At 34.9% G+C, this 16148-nt stretch overlaps 1 protein-coding gene across 1 annotated transcript in view; it reads left to right on the top strand.

Annotated features, from left to right (window-relative positions):
- Lrrc7 (leucine rich repeat containing 7) overlaps nt 1–16148 on the top strand; it is a 294553-nt gene that overhangs the window by 40173 nt on the left and 238232 nt on the right. The window contains exons 3-4 of the mRNA XM_042678371.1: nt 431–509; nt 15206–15295. Coding sequence (XP_042534305.1) covers nt 431–509; nt 15206–15295 — 169 coding nt within the window. The remainder of the gene's footprint in view (nt 1–430; nt 510–15205; nt 15296–16148) is intronic.

Here is a 16148-nt window from a genome sequence, read left to right as displayed (position 1 = left end):
GTATTTCCTAACTGTAAAATTGAGCCCTAGAAGCACAGATTTTTATCTTGAAATTTACTTTACATTTTCTGATTTTTCCCTTCCCTGGAAGTGCATTATAGTGACTAAATAACAAGTTATATTTTTCCCTTAAAGTTAGCAAAGAGCCAAGATACATCTCATGACAAATATAATTATCCTCAATTGTATATCCATTTCCACTGTTGCTGTTATATTATTTAATATTCAACTTTTGCCAGGAAAAACTATATGTATCTATGCTTCTGTTATTGGACAGCAGTATATGAAATTTTTACTCTACTTATTTATTCTACTGGTGTCAATGCCATGATGATTTATAGTCTGTATTGATTATTGTTATTATCAGAATATCATTTGAAAAATGTTTTGCTGGAATATTTTCATGTGCTTTGTTATTTTTGTCTTTTAGGTGTACAAGAATTTCCAGAAAATATAAAGTGCTGTAAGTGTTTGACAATAATTGAAGCCAGTGTCAATCCCATTTCCAAGTGAGTATAAAGTTTTATCTCTATATTTATTTGTATTTGGTAATATATGTAGATGTAACTAATATGACAATTGAATTTTAGTGTAGCACTGATGTAATAGTTAATATAATTATGAGAAAGAAATAACCAAATCAGAATTGTTTCACCAAAGATGACTAAAAACATTACTGAATAGAAAAGCAGTCCAATTGGCACAATCTAATGAAGCAAACCATGTCATCATTTTTTGTAGCTCTCAGGCAACTTTCCACAGATGAGAATTGGAACTTAGAAAATAGTCATTAGGAGCCAGGAGCCGCCGGCTCATGCCTGTAATCCTACCTACTCAGGAGGCTGAGATCTGAGGATCATGGTTCAGCCCAGGCATGAAAGTCCGTGAGACTCTTACCTCCAATAAACCACTAGAAAACCAGAAGTGGTGCTGTGGCTTAAGTTGGAGAGAGCTTGCCTTGAACAGAAGAGCCCAGGGACAGTGCCCAGGCCCAGAATTCAAGCCCCACAACGGACAAAAAGAAAAAAGTAAAAAGGAAGTAGTCATTAGTTGTGGTCATGATGAGAAAGCCACAACAGGACTTGGTCAGAGTTCAAGGGAGTAGCAAATTTTAAGGCACTGTTAAATTCATTAAAGGAACTCATCATGTAGTTCAAAGAAATTTAGTCTTATTAGATTAAAAAAAAGTGCTCAAGTACCATAGCAAAGGCAAAAGAGATAATCCTGGGATTCTAGCAGAATGGGAGATACAAACAATAAAGATGCTAGGATTATCTAGATAATCTGTTTTATAATCTGTTCATTAAGAAATCTCAGAGTCTCCAGACAAACAACAGTGTTGGGTAATTGAATGTATAATGGAGGGACAAGATCTGTGGATCTAATGAGTCAAGAAAGCATGAAGTGAATGGATTGGATGAGTCATGAACTTTCATGATAAAGTAAAATGAAAGCAGAAATGAAATCTAGAAGATCTAATGACAGTTGTAATAATATTTTTAAATAGACTTAAAACAAATTTGTGGTATTGGGAAGCAGAGATCTTGAGTCCCCTTAGGATAATGCTGAGAATAAGATCTGAGCAAATCCCTCTGGCTTGTGTCCATGTGAGGTTGAGGAGTCTGAGCAAAACCTATTGATAAGATAATAGAAGAGTGTTTTCAGAAGACACATGGAGTCTTCCAAAGGGAAGTTGAGAGGAAATTATGTATCATAGTATGTGAGTGAGAGACAAAAGTTTAGAAGGAGAACTTTGCAGTGACTGGTTTGTGAATCAACTTGACACCTTTGGTAGAAAGAGAAACATCAACCAATAAAACAAAATAAATTTGGAAGTCCCATCTTCCCCACCTCAAAGTAAAATATGAGGGAGTAACAAAACAGTGAAAGTCTTTCCCCAAAACTCTTAGATCAAGTGCAATTTTTTCACTATCTCAGCGAAATAGATGCTATTGACCCCTTACACACAAATTTCAAACATGCCCTTGATGTGAGTCATACTATTTAGAGTAGATGGTGAATTTTTTCCCTTTAATTCTTTAACTCTATTAAATTATTTTATTTATAAATCATGGTCATTTTTTAAGGGTGGAATCCAGAATTTAAATTATACCTTCAAGTCTTTAAATTATATAGTATTATATATTAATTTTAACTATTTCTCTGAATTCCTTTCAGAAAATGTTTAACATTTGAAAACTATTACTTATTTCATGAAAAAGTGCTTAATATTCCAAACATTAGCCAGTTTCCAAATTTGTAAAATGTCACACTAATCTCATTAGTAGATGAATTTTTAAAGTTGGCTTAAAAGATAGACTATTTAAAATAAGAACACACTTTGTATGTATGACTTAATGAATTTTGACAAATGTGTATAACTTAATCATCACAATAATAAAGATATAGATTATTTCAACATCTCCAAATTTCCCTCAACCCAGTCATCCCTTTTTCTGACGATTAACCTCATAGTTTTGCCTTTTCCAAAATTGCAAAGAAATATCAAACTTTTTGCCTTATTCCTCTTATTTAATGTCACAATTTTAACATTTATCCACTTTTTTTTCAGTAATTCATTCCTCCTATTGCTAGGAACTATTCCAGTGTACAATTATAATATGATTTGTGTATCTTATCAATTGATTCATACCAAGGTTGTTTCCCTTTTAGGACTATAATAAATACTACTATAAATTATGAAGTGGTATTTGTGTGAACATATGTTTCATTTTTATTGCTGAAATACCTAGCAGTAGTTTTCTGGCACCTGAGTGCTTAAACTTATAATAAACTCCCAAATTGTTTTCCAAGACAGCAATTTAATCATGCAATTTCAACACTAATGTACTAGTTTCAATTATTTCCCATCTTTGTCATCATTTGGTAATATCAGATTCATTTCTTAAATTTTAGCCAGTCTATCAGATGCAGTATTTCTTTGTGGTTGTAAGTTATATTTTAAAATCTAATTAGTATTTTTCCATGTACTTATTCATAAAATATATTGTTTCTTTGGGAATGATTCAATTTTGTTTGTTTTGATGGATTTGCCTTTTTATCATTGAAGTATAAGATTTATTTTAGATGCAAGTCCTTCGGCAGACATTTGATAGAAAATATTCACTCCAACTGTGTGGATCCAGAATCTGAGCATAACAGAGCTGGTTTCTGAGTTTCATGGGGCTGTAATCAAGGTTTTACTTGATCTGTGATCCCATCAGATGACTCAACTACAAAAGCATCCATTTCAACCCTAGGTGTTGGCAGAGTTTGTCTCCTTATTACAAGGCTGAGATTCCTAGATTTCTACTATCACCTAAATGGCACTCTTGGGACCTTGAAGGCTATTTATAGCTTCCTGCCCTGTAATGCTTTCCACAGACAATTCAAAACATAGCAGTTTGCTTCTTCAATGATGGTAGCTAAGTGAGCTGAGTCATCTAGTAATAGTTCTAGAAATGGGATCCCATTATGGTAGCCATGATCTATTTGTTAGCAACTACACTAGTTAAGTTCTGATTATGAGCCTTGAGAGACTAGGATCTGGGGTCCACCTTAGGTTGTGTTTGTCATACTATGATTTGCCTCACTGAGAGTACTTATTGTCAGTGAGGATTAAATTTTGTCAAAGTTATTTTAATAACTTACTTGAATGAGTGTTTTCATCATATGGTGACTTACACTGATTGATATTTTATGTCAATTCAATTTTGCAACTGATAGACAAATTACATTTACCCATGAAGTATTATTTTCTTACAAATGGATTATTCTGATTTGGTAATATTCATTGATAATTCCTCATCTATAACCATCAGGCATATTAGTCTGAAGTTCCTTTTCTTGTAATTTCTTTATCTAATTTTGGTATTAGGGTAAAATTGGTGTCAAAATGAGTTGGAAAATGTTCTATTTTCTGTAAAATTTATAGAAAATGTGATATTATTTCTTTATAACATTTTTGGTTGAATTAGACATTTTCAGACATTTTGGGCTTGGAATTTTCATTGTTGTAATGTTTTTATTATGATTTAAATTTCCTTGATTACTAAATTACCTATTACTTCTTAAGTAATATAAAGTAATATCTTGGGGGTTGCATGAATTTGCATATTCATTAAAAAAATTTTAACCTTATTGGCCTAATATTTTTTGTAAAACTTCTTTAATGGCTTCTTAATGTGTACATTTCTACATATCTAGTGATGGTCTCTATTTCAATTTTTGCTTGATTACTCTGACTTGAGATTTATCAATTTTATTAATCTCTTTATGAAACTAGACTTGGTTCTATTGATTTTTTTCTATTGCTTTTGTTACTTTCTTTGCCCGAAGGAATTTATGAAATATTATGAAATATTATGAGAAATAGAAGGTAAAAGTTAGAATGTAAACTCTTCAATAATATATGGGAAAAGATTTAGTGTAGCCTGAATATCTTAACCAAGTCATTGGTAAATATTTTCACAGCAGACTTAAAAATAACTTCTCAATTAGAAGAGCAAAGGACAGCATTTGCTGAGAACCTATCATGTTTTAGGCTTCTGGATAATGTTTTAGTTTAATTTTTACAATGGCTACATTATGTAAATAAATACTATTATTGATTTTTTACAGATAGAAATGCATGAAACCAGTTTTTACTTATTTATTTATTTAGGTTGGTTTTAGAGCTTGAACTCAGGGCCTGGGTACTGTCCCTGATGCTCATGGCTGATGCTCTACCACTTTGAGCCACAACCCCACTTCCAATTTTCTTGTAGTTCATTGGAACAAGAGTCTCCCTGAATCAAAAACAGTGGTAACAGCGGATAAACAAAAGAATAAAAGAAATAACTTCACACAGTAGATTTAAAAAAACAAAAACCTCATTTCCATATATTGGGGTTCATTTCAATTAGCATCATTTTATATGGTTATATATACATAGTTGAGCTATTGTGAAGTTATTTTTTTCCTTCTTTTTTTTTCAATTTTTTTCTTTGGTTATCCCATGTTGTTACTAGTTTTGATTCTGATACCCTGTGTCTTGTACATATGTTTATCTGATTTGGGGAAGGGAAGGGAAATAACAAAATGATGAGACAAAGGACAAAGGGTGAAACAATGCAGCAGTGATTCTCACAAGACACTATGTTGGAAATGAACTTTACGACTTACAAGTGAGAGGGAAAGAGGGATAAAATAGGGAGATGTACTCATTACCTTATTTATGTAACTGTAACCCCTCTGTACATCACCTTTACAATAACATTAAATTAGGTGTAAAAAAAGAAAAAGAATCTCCTTGGACATACCTGCCCAGACTGGCCCCAAACAGTAATTCTTAGATCCCAGGCTCCTGAGTAGTATTATAGACATGAGCCCCAGTGCCCAGCTATGAAGCTGGTTTTTAAATTCCTGGGTTTATGTTCTTTATGCTTAATAATACCTGAAGAAGCAAAAATTGTAAATTAAGGAATATATTTTGAGCCCAGTGTTGATAGCTCACAGCTATAATCATAGATATTCAAGGATGAGATCTAAGGATTGCAATTCAAAGCTAGCCTGGACAGAAAATTCTACAACTCTTCTCTCCAATTAAACAGCAAAAGGCTGGATGTGGAGATGTGGCTCCAAGTAGTAGAGTACTAGCCTTGAGCAAAATAGCTAAATAAGGGAGAATATCCTGGCCCTAAGTTCATATCCAGTACCAGCACCAAGGGAAAAGAAGGAATATATTGAAACATAAATATTGTTCAACAATGAGTAATTAACAAGTGATGGTGCTCCAATAATGGGAATAGGAAGGATACATACATGTATGATTACCACATTTCTATTTATTAGGATCAACCCCATTTATGCTTCTTGATGTTGCATATTTAACATTAGCTCCCTCTAACTGTGAAAGTATCCCAACATGAATTATAACATGTCACTGTTTCTAAACAAAAATTGAAACAAAATTTTAAAGCAAAGGGAGAAATAATTATGTGTTTGCAGTTATATTGAAACAATGAATAGACAATAAGAAATGCATGAAATGGGAATTATGGTTATGTTAAGGAGGTGCAATGATTTTCTTATTTATTTTCCAATGTCCTCTCAAATTATTATATTAGTTTCATGTTTTTAAATTATATAAATAAAAATACTTAAATACCAAATGCCTTCCTGGCTAGAGTGGGAAGTTTTACATTGGCTTCTTAATCACAGCACACAAAAGCTTTACTTTTATACTAGTTAACTGTTCTAATAGGGGTCAGATGCTTCAGCTGTTTTCATTTAATTTTTAAAGCAAATACAAAAAGGAAATAAAAATGTTGAAACAAGGATATCTGCAGCCAGATGTAATTTTCCTATTCCACAAATGAAAATTAGCAATTATAAAACTATTTGAAATAGAGGTCTACCCTAATGTAGAAAGATTAGAATGAGAGAAACACTAAAGGAAGTAGAATATTGGCTCCCTCATGATTATTGTTACAAGTGAAAACATAATAATTGCAGAAAGTCTGAGAAGTAGAATGTTAACATTATTATTTTACACATAAGAAAACTGACTCTTGTAAAGTTTAGTTACTTGAAAAAGTAGCATGAATATTAACTAGAAGAACTAGGATTCAAACCCTGGCTTTGGACTTCAGTGTACTGTATTCAAGTGCTACGTTGTGTGCAGTCCCTAACAGGAACTTCAAAAACATAGCACAGTGTTAACAGGCAAATGGAATATCTACTTCATTTTTTGTTTGTTTGGTTTGTTTTGGGAAGTACTAAAATTTGAAGTCAGGGTCTCATATTTGCTCAGTTTGTTTTCTCAGATAGCTGTTCTATCACTTCAGCAACATATCCAGGGCAGCTTTATGCTGATTATTTGAAGATGCAGTCTTTTTTCCCTGAGATAACCTCCAATTTTTATCCTCCAGACCTCAGCATCATAAGTAGCTAAGATTAAAATCATGAGCCACTGGCATCCCACATGAATATCTTCTTGGGTAGACTTATTGACAAAATCTACTTTGAAGATACGTAAGCAATTTTTATTGCCTACTGTTTTCAAAGGATAATCCTAGTTTAGTAGATTCCTTATCCTTAAATAACTTATAATTTATATTTTCTAAGAAAAGAAAATAGCTAGTAATAGTATAAATCATAATTTATTAAAATATATTAACTTAAATATAAATTTTTACAAAAATATATTAACTGAATCCTGTAAGAAAAAAGAAAATACATTAAGTTTGAAACAAGTGCAGAATGACCATTCAATAAATTATTGATGAAAAAATTAAAATAAAAAGGTATCAAATATGATATAATACATAAATTTGCCTTTAGCTCTATATTTTAAAGAAGGAAACTCCAGTATAAAATATCAGCATATCTGTTTTATAAAGAAGGCTGAAAATTACTTTACTTTGTACTTTTTTATATAAAACTTTGTTTTTTGGTAGTCCGGTGTGACAGTTTTAATCTATAATTAAGTTTGGTAATATTTGATGGAATAAACCATTTTTTCCTATGGCATCAGCATTGATGGAGAAGCAAAAATAAATAGAACCCTGATCAAGATGTAGTAGAAGCCAGATGCTGGTGGCTTACACCTGTAATCCTAGCTAGGCAAGAGGCTAAGATCTGAGGATTGTGGTTCACAGCCAGCCGCAGAAAGGAAAGTTCATGATACACTTATCTCCAATTACACACCAGGAAATGGTGCAGTGGCTCAAGTGGTGGAGCACTTTCCTTGAGCTGAAGAACTCTGGGACAATGCCTAGGCCCAGAGTTCAAACCCCATGACCCACACACACAAAAAAAGTAGTGCATCACCATTAGGCAATGGCAACTCACACTTGTAATCCCATCTACTCAAGAGGCTGATCTTCGGAGGATAATGGTTCAAGTCCAGGTAGTGTAAAGAGTTCATAAGCCACCTCCATCTCAACTTAGCTAGGCACACGGTGGCATATACTTGTCATCCCAGTGGGGGCAGGAAGTGTACATTGGAAGATCATGGCCCATACTGCTCAGGGTGAAAAGCGAAACTCTTAATCTCAAAAATATCTAGAGCAAAATGCTGCAGGAATGACTTGTGTGCTATAGCTCCTGCTAGCAAATCCAAGGCCCTGAGTCCAAAACCCAATACCACAAAATCAACAAAGGAATAAAAGAACAAGAGAAAGACAAAGAGTACAATAAACTTGGTACATACATAGTAGACTGTGTCTGAGGAAAGTTGGATAGTCAAGACTGTCCATATAATTAGAAATATAAGCATTCTTAAAATTCTCTTTTACTTATCAATCATAGTGGTTCCTTTTCAGTGTTTTGACATAAGTCTCACTATGTGTGCCAGGGTGACCTTGAACTTTTAATCATCCTATCTTAGCTTCCCAAGTGGGATTACAGGTTTGCCTCACCATTCCCAGCCTGTTGTGAAAACTTTAAATTACCAGCTTAATGTAACAATTAGCTTTCTTACTACTTGAGCCACAGCACCACCTCCAGGTTTTTCTGCTTATATGGTGCTGAGGAATCAAACCCAGGGCCTCATGCATGCAAGGCAAGCCTCTACCACCAAGCCGCCTTCCCAGCCCCTGTACTGATCTTTTTTAATGTCATGAATAATTCTTTCCTATAAACAACTCTGGGAGCCAAAAAGACATCAAAACAAGATGAGAGTTAAATTTCAATTAAAATCGTCTTAACATTTACCCTTTTCATATCATTATTGCAATATGAGGTTCAGAACTACTAGCTCTGAGCAACAGATTCTGGGGTGACAGATGGAGAATATGCCCATGTAGTGATAAATCCATTCATTTCACCCACAAGGTGAGGAATGAGTTAGCAAACAGGCAAGATTAAACTGAAGATGAGAGCCAGGCTCTGGTGGCTCACGCCTGTAATCCAACCTGGAGGCTGAGCTCTGAGGATCACAGTTCAAAGCCAGCCCGGGCAGGAAAGACTGTGAGACTCTTATCTCCAATAAACTACTAGAAAACCGGAAGTGGCACTGTAGATCAAGCGGTAGAGTGCTTGCCTTGAGTTGAAGAGCGCAGGGACAGCGCCCAGGCCCAGAGTTCAAGCCCTTGTGACCGACCAAAAAAAAAAAAAAAAGTAAACTGAAGATGTCTCCCCAACCTCTACTTTTATAAGTGCAGATTTTGAGGGCAGCTAGCTTAATTAGTGGCAAGTAACCAAAAGGGCACATTCCAAGAAACCAAGAAGCAATAAAATAAATATATGCAGAGATTCTGCCAGTCTTTTGACAGGATTACTACAGAAGGTCAGACACTCATAGTCCTGTGTTGTTACTGACACAACCAGAGTTTCTCACTGGTATCATTCACACTCTGCACACTAGTCAAATCTCCTGTATCCAGTCATAGTCCCCAGAGGGCTCTGGGGTTCCCACACAGAGGTATTTTTTAAAACAAAAGAGCCATAAAGAAAAAATATCATTTGCTACAGATTCTTTTTTTTTACATATTTTTATTGTGAAAATACCATACAGAGGGGTTACAATTACATGAGCAAGGTAATGAGTGCATTTCTTATCAAACATTATTGCCTCCTCCTTTGTGGCCCCTTACCATCCCTTCCCATTTTCCCCCCCTCCTACCCCCCCCACTCCCCCATCACTCCCCCTGCGCCAAAGTTGCAAAGTTCATTTTTTGACATGTCTTGTACATCTCATTGCAATGGGTCCAACTGTATCCCTATTTAAACAATTTGATTTTTCCCTTCCCCTCCACAAATTATACCACCATCGAATACAGTGAAAACAGTGGTTATACTATGGGGGAGGGACATACAAAGCAAAGAAATAATCTTATAAATATGTTAGAAACAATAGCGAGAACGAAAAAACATTTGAGTCCATATCTTTAGGTTCATTTCACCTAACATCAACTTATCTGACCATTTCTGCTTGTCTCAGACATATACAAGTTATTGCAAATAAGGGAAACCATAGGACCTATGTTTTGGAGGGCCTGGCTTACTTCACTTAATATAATTTTTTCCAAGTCTTTCCATTTCCTAACAAATGGGGCAATGTCATTCTTTCTGATGGAGGCATAGAATTCCATTGTGTGTATATACCACATTTTCTTGATCCATTCATCTACTGAGGGGCATCTGGGTTGGTTCCATATCTTAGCTATAGTAAATAATGCTGCAATAAACATAGTTGTGCTGGTAGATTTAGTATGGTCTCGTTTGTGATCATTGAGTAAATGCCTAAAAGAAGGATTGCTGGGTCATAGGAGAGCTCTATGTGGAGTCTTTTGAGAAACCTCCATACTACTTTCCAAAGTGGTTGAACAAGTTTACACTCTCACCAACAATGCAGTAGGGTTCCCTTCTGTCCACATCCCCTCCGGCATCTGTTGTTATTAGAGTTCTTGATTATAGCTGTTCTAACTGGGGTGAGGTGAAATCTCAATGTTGTTTTGATTTGCATTTCTTTTATGGCTAGAGAATTAAGCATTTCTTCATGTGTCTATTGGCCATCCTTCTTTCCTCTTCAGAGAAGTTTCTCTGTAAGTCTTTAACCCACTTATTTATTGGGCAGTTGTTTCTTTGAGGATTTGTTGTTGGGGGATTTAATTTTTTGAGTTCCAGATATATTTTAGATATGAGACCCTTATCCATTGTATGGCTAGAGAAGATCTTCTCCCAACCCGTGGGCTTTCTATTGATCTTGTAGCTATGTCCTTTGCCATGCAAAAGCTCTGCAATTTCATGCAATCCCATTTGTCCAACCTTTCTTTGATTTGTTGTGTTTCTGGGTCTCTACTAAGAAAATTTCAGCCTGTGCCAAGGAGACCTAGGGTTTCTCCTATTCCGTCCTGTAATGTTTTCAGAGTGTCTGCTTTGACTCCAAGGTCTTTGATCCATTTGGAGTTGATTCTCATGCAGGGTGACATATAAGGATCTAGCTTTAATTTTCTACAAGTCATTAACCAATTTTGCCAGCACCATTTACTGAAGAGGCTGTCTTTCTTCCATTCTATTTTTTTAGCTCTCTTATCAAAGATTAGGTGGCTATAGGTCTTTGGGTTCATTTCTAGGTTTTCAATTCTATTCCATTGGTCCTCGGGTCTGTTCTTATGCCAGTACCAAGCTGTTTTGATTTCTATGGCTTTGTAGTAGAGTTTGAAATTTGCTATTGATATTCCTCCAGCACTGTTATTTCTGTTAAGGATCATTTTTGCTATTCAGGGTTTTTTATTGTTTCATATGAATTTTTGGGTAGCCTCTTCTATTTTCTTGAAAAATGATGTTGGAATATTGATAGGTATCACATTGAATTTGTAGATAGCCTTGGGAGTATTGCCATTTTCACGATGTTGATCCTTTCAATCCAGGAGCATGGGAGGTTTTTCCACTTTCTAAGTTCTGTTTTGATTTCCTTTTTCAGGTTTTTAAAGTTTTCATCATAGTGGTCCTTCACTTCTTTGGTTAAGTTAATTCCTAAGTATTTTATTTTTTGTGGGGCTATTAGGAATGGAGTTGCTTTCCTGAATTCAGCCATGCTTTTCTCATTGTTGGCATACAGAAAAGCCATTGACTTTTGAGGGTTAGTTTTATATCCTGCTACTTTGACAAAGTTTTGAATCAGCTTGAGTAATTTGGGAGTAGAGTCCATGGGATTCTTTAAATACGAGATCATATCATCTGCAAATAGGGAGAGTTTTACTTCATCTTTTCCTATTTGGATCCCTTTTGTGTTTGCATTGTGTCTTATTGCTGTAGCTAGGCATTCTAATACTAGATTGAAGAGAAGGGGAGAGAGTGGACATCCTTTTTTCATTCCTGAGTTAAGAGGAAATTTGCCACCGATTCTTAGTTCTTACAGAGTCAAGCTCAATCCTTTGAGCTGAACATTCAAGGTCTTTGAAATCCTGTTCTCTATTGATTTCCTCAATTCTTCACTTTCCAAAGTATCATACAGTTTTCTCGTCTCTGCATTCATTTACCATTTATCTCTACATTACATAAACTCTCACTCCACACCCCCGTACCTCACATCCTTTCTCTTTCTTATCTCCTTTCTTTTCTCTCATAAAGTCAGATTTATGGAAACATCCTCTGTGAAGCCATACTCAATCCAACTCCAAAACACAAACTAGAACAACATATGTGCAGAAGAAATAATCAAATTAAGGTCAATGTCCTGAGGATATGTCAAGAATTGCTACAATTTGGTAGAGAAATATTAATTGTGCCAAGTTTGGATTCCCATAAGCAGTAATGAACACAGACAGCGTAGTCAGATGCTCCCAGGAAACACTTGAAGAATATCACCAAACTATTGATCAAGTTCTAAGACAGGGTGAAGATCTTAGGTATTTATACAGTAGTCCTGTTATATGAGAGTTGAGTCTGATCCTGAGGAAATTGTGGCACAATGAACCAAGCAAGGCTCTAGCAGCTGAAGAAAACCTTCAGGGGTTAAAAACAAGGTTGAGATCAGCAGGAGATGAGGGTCTACAGAATAGGAAAATGGCTAGGATAACTTCACATTTTTCTACAGGAGAGGTATAATAAACTTTCATAAGAAATCAAGAAAATGGCTATGATGATATTAGTAAAAGATAAAAATGTGTTATTATTTTACACTTACAAAACTGGCAAAAAAAAAGTAAAATCTAAGAAAGGCAAAGATTAAAAATGGCATGGGAAGCAAAGTTCTTTCACACAGACAGTTTCATTATAAATGGATAGAATTACTTTAAATAAAAGTGTAAGCTAATAAATTTAAACTTACATTCCCTATGACTCAGTAAAAGTATACTAGGATATATGTTCAGAAGTCTTCATAGAAGCAATGTGTCTCATAGCAAAACAAAAATCTAGATGCAAGTTTGAGATTCACAAAAACAAGAATGGTAAATAAATTGTGGGACATTCATACACTAGCATAGCATGCAATGAGGGCCGTTCATATCACAGTGGGTGAATTTGAGGGGGAAAGTACTTTTAAATTAATGTCTAAAAGTTAAAGGAAAATGGACCCAGCATGATATTCAAAAGCATGGAAATGGGGGGGGGGGGGGCGCGTTGGGAGATGCGAAGGGCAGAGAAGGGGAAACAAAGGAGCAGGCAACAATGCTTGATAAGAAATGTACTCATTACCTTGCCTATGTAATTGTAACCCCTCTGTACAGTATTTTCACAATTTAAAAAAAAGCATGGAAAAGTACACACCATATTTCTTTTAAAAAATGACATTAGGGCAGAAATTTTCTTTTTTAAAAACAAAATAATTAACGGTGTTTAGAAATATGGGAGGGGGGGTCAAAGAAAGATGTAGGAGGGAAAGGCTCCAAGAGATACTGGTCCTATTTCTTCATTCTACTGGATGTAAGCATTCAGTATCTTTTATATATAGAAAAACATTTTATAGCAAAGGTCAGGCAGAAGAAGAGAAACTGGAATGAATCTCAGATATAATAGCCCAGGAGTAGGAGGAGAAACTGGAAATTTGCTGTACTAGAAGCAACTGTTGCTAGGTAGTATGGGATAGAAAAGACATAGAGCTAATGAGATTGGGAGCTAAGAGGCCATGGGAGACTTTAATGAGTACCATTTTAGTAATAGACTTGGGATAGATCCTCAAAACAATGGCTGGAGGGTAGTAAAAAAGCAGTGAGAACAGGCAGCTTTTTAAATAATTTTGGTTGTAAATTCAAGAAAAGAGGATATAATTTTAGGAGAAAGAAAATTTGAAGGCTAACAGGAAATATAAATAAAACAATATATAGCTTGGATTAGACTAGAGATGAAGACATTAAAATATTTAAATAAAATTACCTGTAGAAAGCTTAATATTTCTCTCAGAAAACAATCTCTGGGAGAATCCTTGAATTAATTCATTTTATTAAAAAATGTATTTAATTTTTAAATAACTATTTCACCTAATTTCTAAAATTCCTTCAAATATATTTTCTCAAATTTTAATGCTTCTTGTAGTCTATAATTCCATTCAAATGTCTTTGGAATGTTATTGTTTATTTGTAATAAACATGAGGTAAATCAATTTGAATCATAATATTAAAGAAATTGTAAAACCAGACTCTGGTGGCTTATACCTGTAGTCCTAGCCACTCAGAAAGCTGAGGTCTAGAGTATAGAGCTTCAAAGCTAGCTGTAGCAGAAAAGTTTATGAGACTCGATCTCTGAAATAAAGACCACCAAGCCAGTCTAGAGTGACTTACATGGAAGTATGACAATCTTTTTTTTTTTTTTTTTTTGGTCTGGTCGTCGGGCCTGAACTCTGGGCCTGGGCGCTGTCCCTCAGCTCTTCAGCTCAAGGCTAGCACTCTACTACTTGAGCCACAGTGCCACTTCCAGCTTTTTGTTTTCTTGCTTATGTGGTACTGAGGAATCGAACCCAGGGCCTCATGCATGCAAGGCAAGCGCTCTACCACTGAGCCAACTTCCCAGCCCATGTATGACAATCTTGACCAAACAAGCCAAGCAAAAATATAAGGCCCTGAGTTTAAGCTCCAGTAAGAAAGAAAAGAAAGAAAGAAAGAAAGAAAGAAAGAAAGAAAGAAAGAAAGAAAGAAAGGAAGGAAGGAAGGAAGGAAGGAAGGAAGGAAGGAAGGAAGGAAGGAAGGAAGGAAGGAAGGAAGGAAGGAAGGAAGGAAGGAAAGAAGGATGAAAGGAAGGAGAAGGATGAGGAAGAGGAGGAAGAGGGAGGGGAAGAAGGAGGAGGAGGAGCAGGAGGAAGAGGAGGAGGAGGGAAGGAAGGAAGGAAGAGGAGGAAAAACAAAAGGAAAAAAGGTGGAAAGCGTCAAAGTGTCATTACCTTCCCTTTTCCGTATTTGGCACATTGGTCATCATGGTAAGAGAGAAACAGATTTGAAAGTCTCACTGTATAATAAATAGATATTCTTGAGTATGTACTTAATAGTCTATTAAGAAAAAGTATTGGCTGGTGTGGATAAGGTTTGTCCAGTAGTAAGAGATGCTGTTGCTGACTTTGATAGTGACATAAATCTCAATCTTAGTATAGAAGCATAGAGGTTGGGAAATACCATTTGTTTTAATAACAGACAAAATTTCCAAGTTGTAACAATACCCTCTATGCAATTCCTCTTTGTGAAACCAAAGGAAAATTAGAATTATTTTTCTTCCCAGAGATATACGGTTTTATTCTGTTCCTATAGCAACTCTGATAAATCCTAAAACTTTGCCTTCTTTTTAGACTCCCTGATGGATTCACACAGCTTCTAAACCTGACCCAGCTCTACCTGAACGACGCCTTTCTTGAATTTCTTCCAGCCAATTTTGGAAGGTAAGAATAAGAAATACAAAATTGTGCAATCTTAGTTCACCTTGGGTAAGCGAAGTTTTCAAAGAGCACAGTTGTGTATAGTTACACTGCATTAAGCCTGCGAGTAAAGTTACACCACAATAAGACTGTTAATTCGTGAAAGTTTCTAGTAAAAGACCTAATTTTAGGTCTTTACAGCATTAATAATTTTTTAAATCTCTTGATGAATTAAATAGAAAAAGCAGGAAAAAATGATCTTAAAAATGCAGAAAAATATTTATGGCTTAAGGTTACAAAATGCCTTTATAGAATCATAGCAAAATACAAGTGGACAGACAAATGTGAACTCTGAATGTTGTAAAATAAAATTGATAAGAAAATATAAAATTTAAGATAGATTAATAAACTAGGAAATATTTTCAGTATGAAAATCAAATATTTCCTCATGTAAATGATTCTTATAATATTAGTATGAAGATGAAAATGCAGGGCAGAAATGAGTGAATTAAATGCACAAGGATTTTTTAATAAAACATGCAATGGTCAAATACGCACATTATAAGGGCTTATTTCATAAATAATAAATATAATAATTAACATGATGGGTGTACGTGTTATCGTAACTAAAGCATGTGTTCTTAGAGATAATTTCATATTCTTTCAAATACCTGGAAATACAGCTACTGCCTTTATTATTCATTGTTAGAAATATTTCTCACCATGGTCAAGTATCAACTGGTTTTGTGGACAAATACATTTGTTGTTATTGAAAAGTGGAAAAACTAGAATTACACAGTCTCTAGGAGACTGGTTAAATATATTACAATCCATACATACAATAATATCATGTAGCAATTAGTCATCTCATGTCTGA

This window comes from Dipodomys spectabilis, unplaced genomic scaffold, assembly GCF_019054845.1.
Source record: "Dipodomys spectabilis isolate Male_0828 unplaced genomic scaffold, ASM1905484v1 ptg000002l, whole genome shotgun sequence".
Taxonomy (NCBI): Eukaryota; Metazoa; Chordata; class Mammalia; order Rodentia; family Heteromyidae; genus Dipodomys; species Dipodomys spectabilis.
The sequence above is the reverse complement of the archived record's forward strand: the minus strand, read 5'-3'. Positions and strand labels throughout refer to the sequence as shown.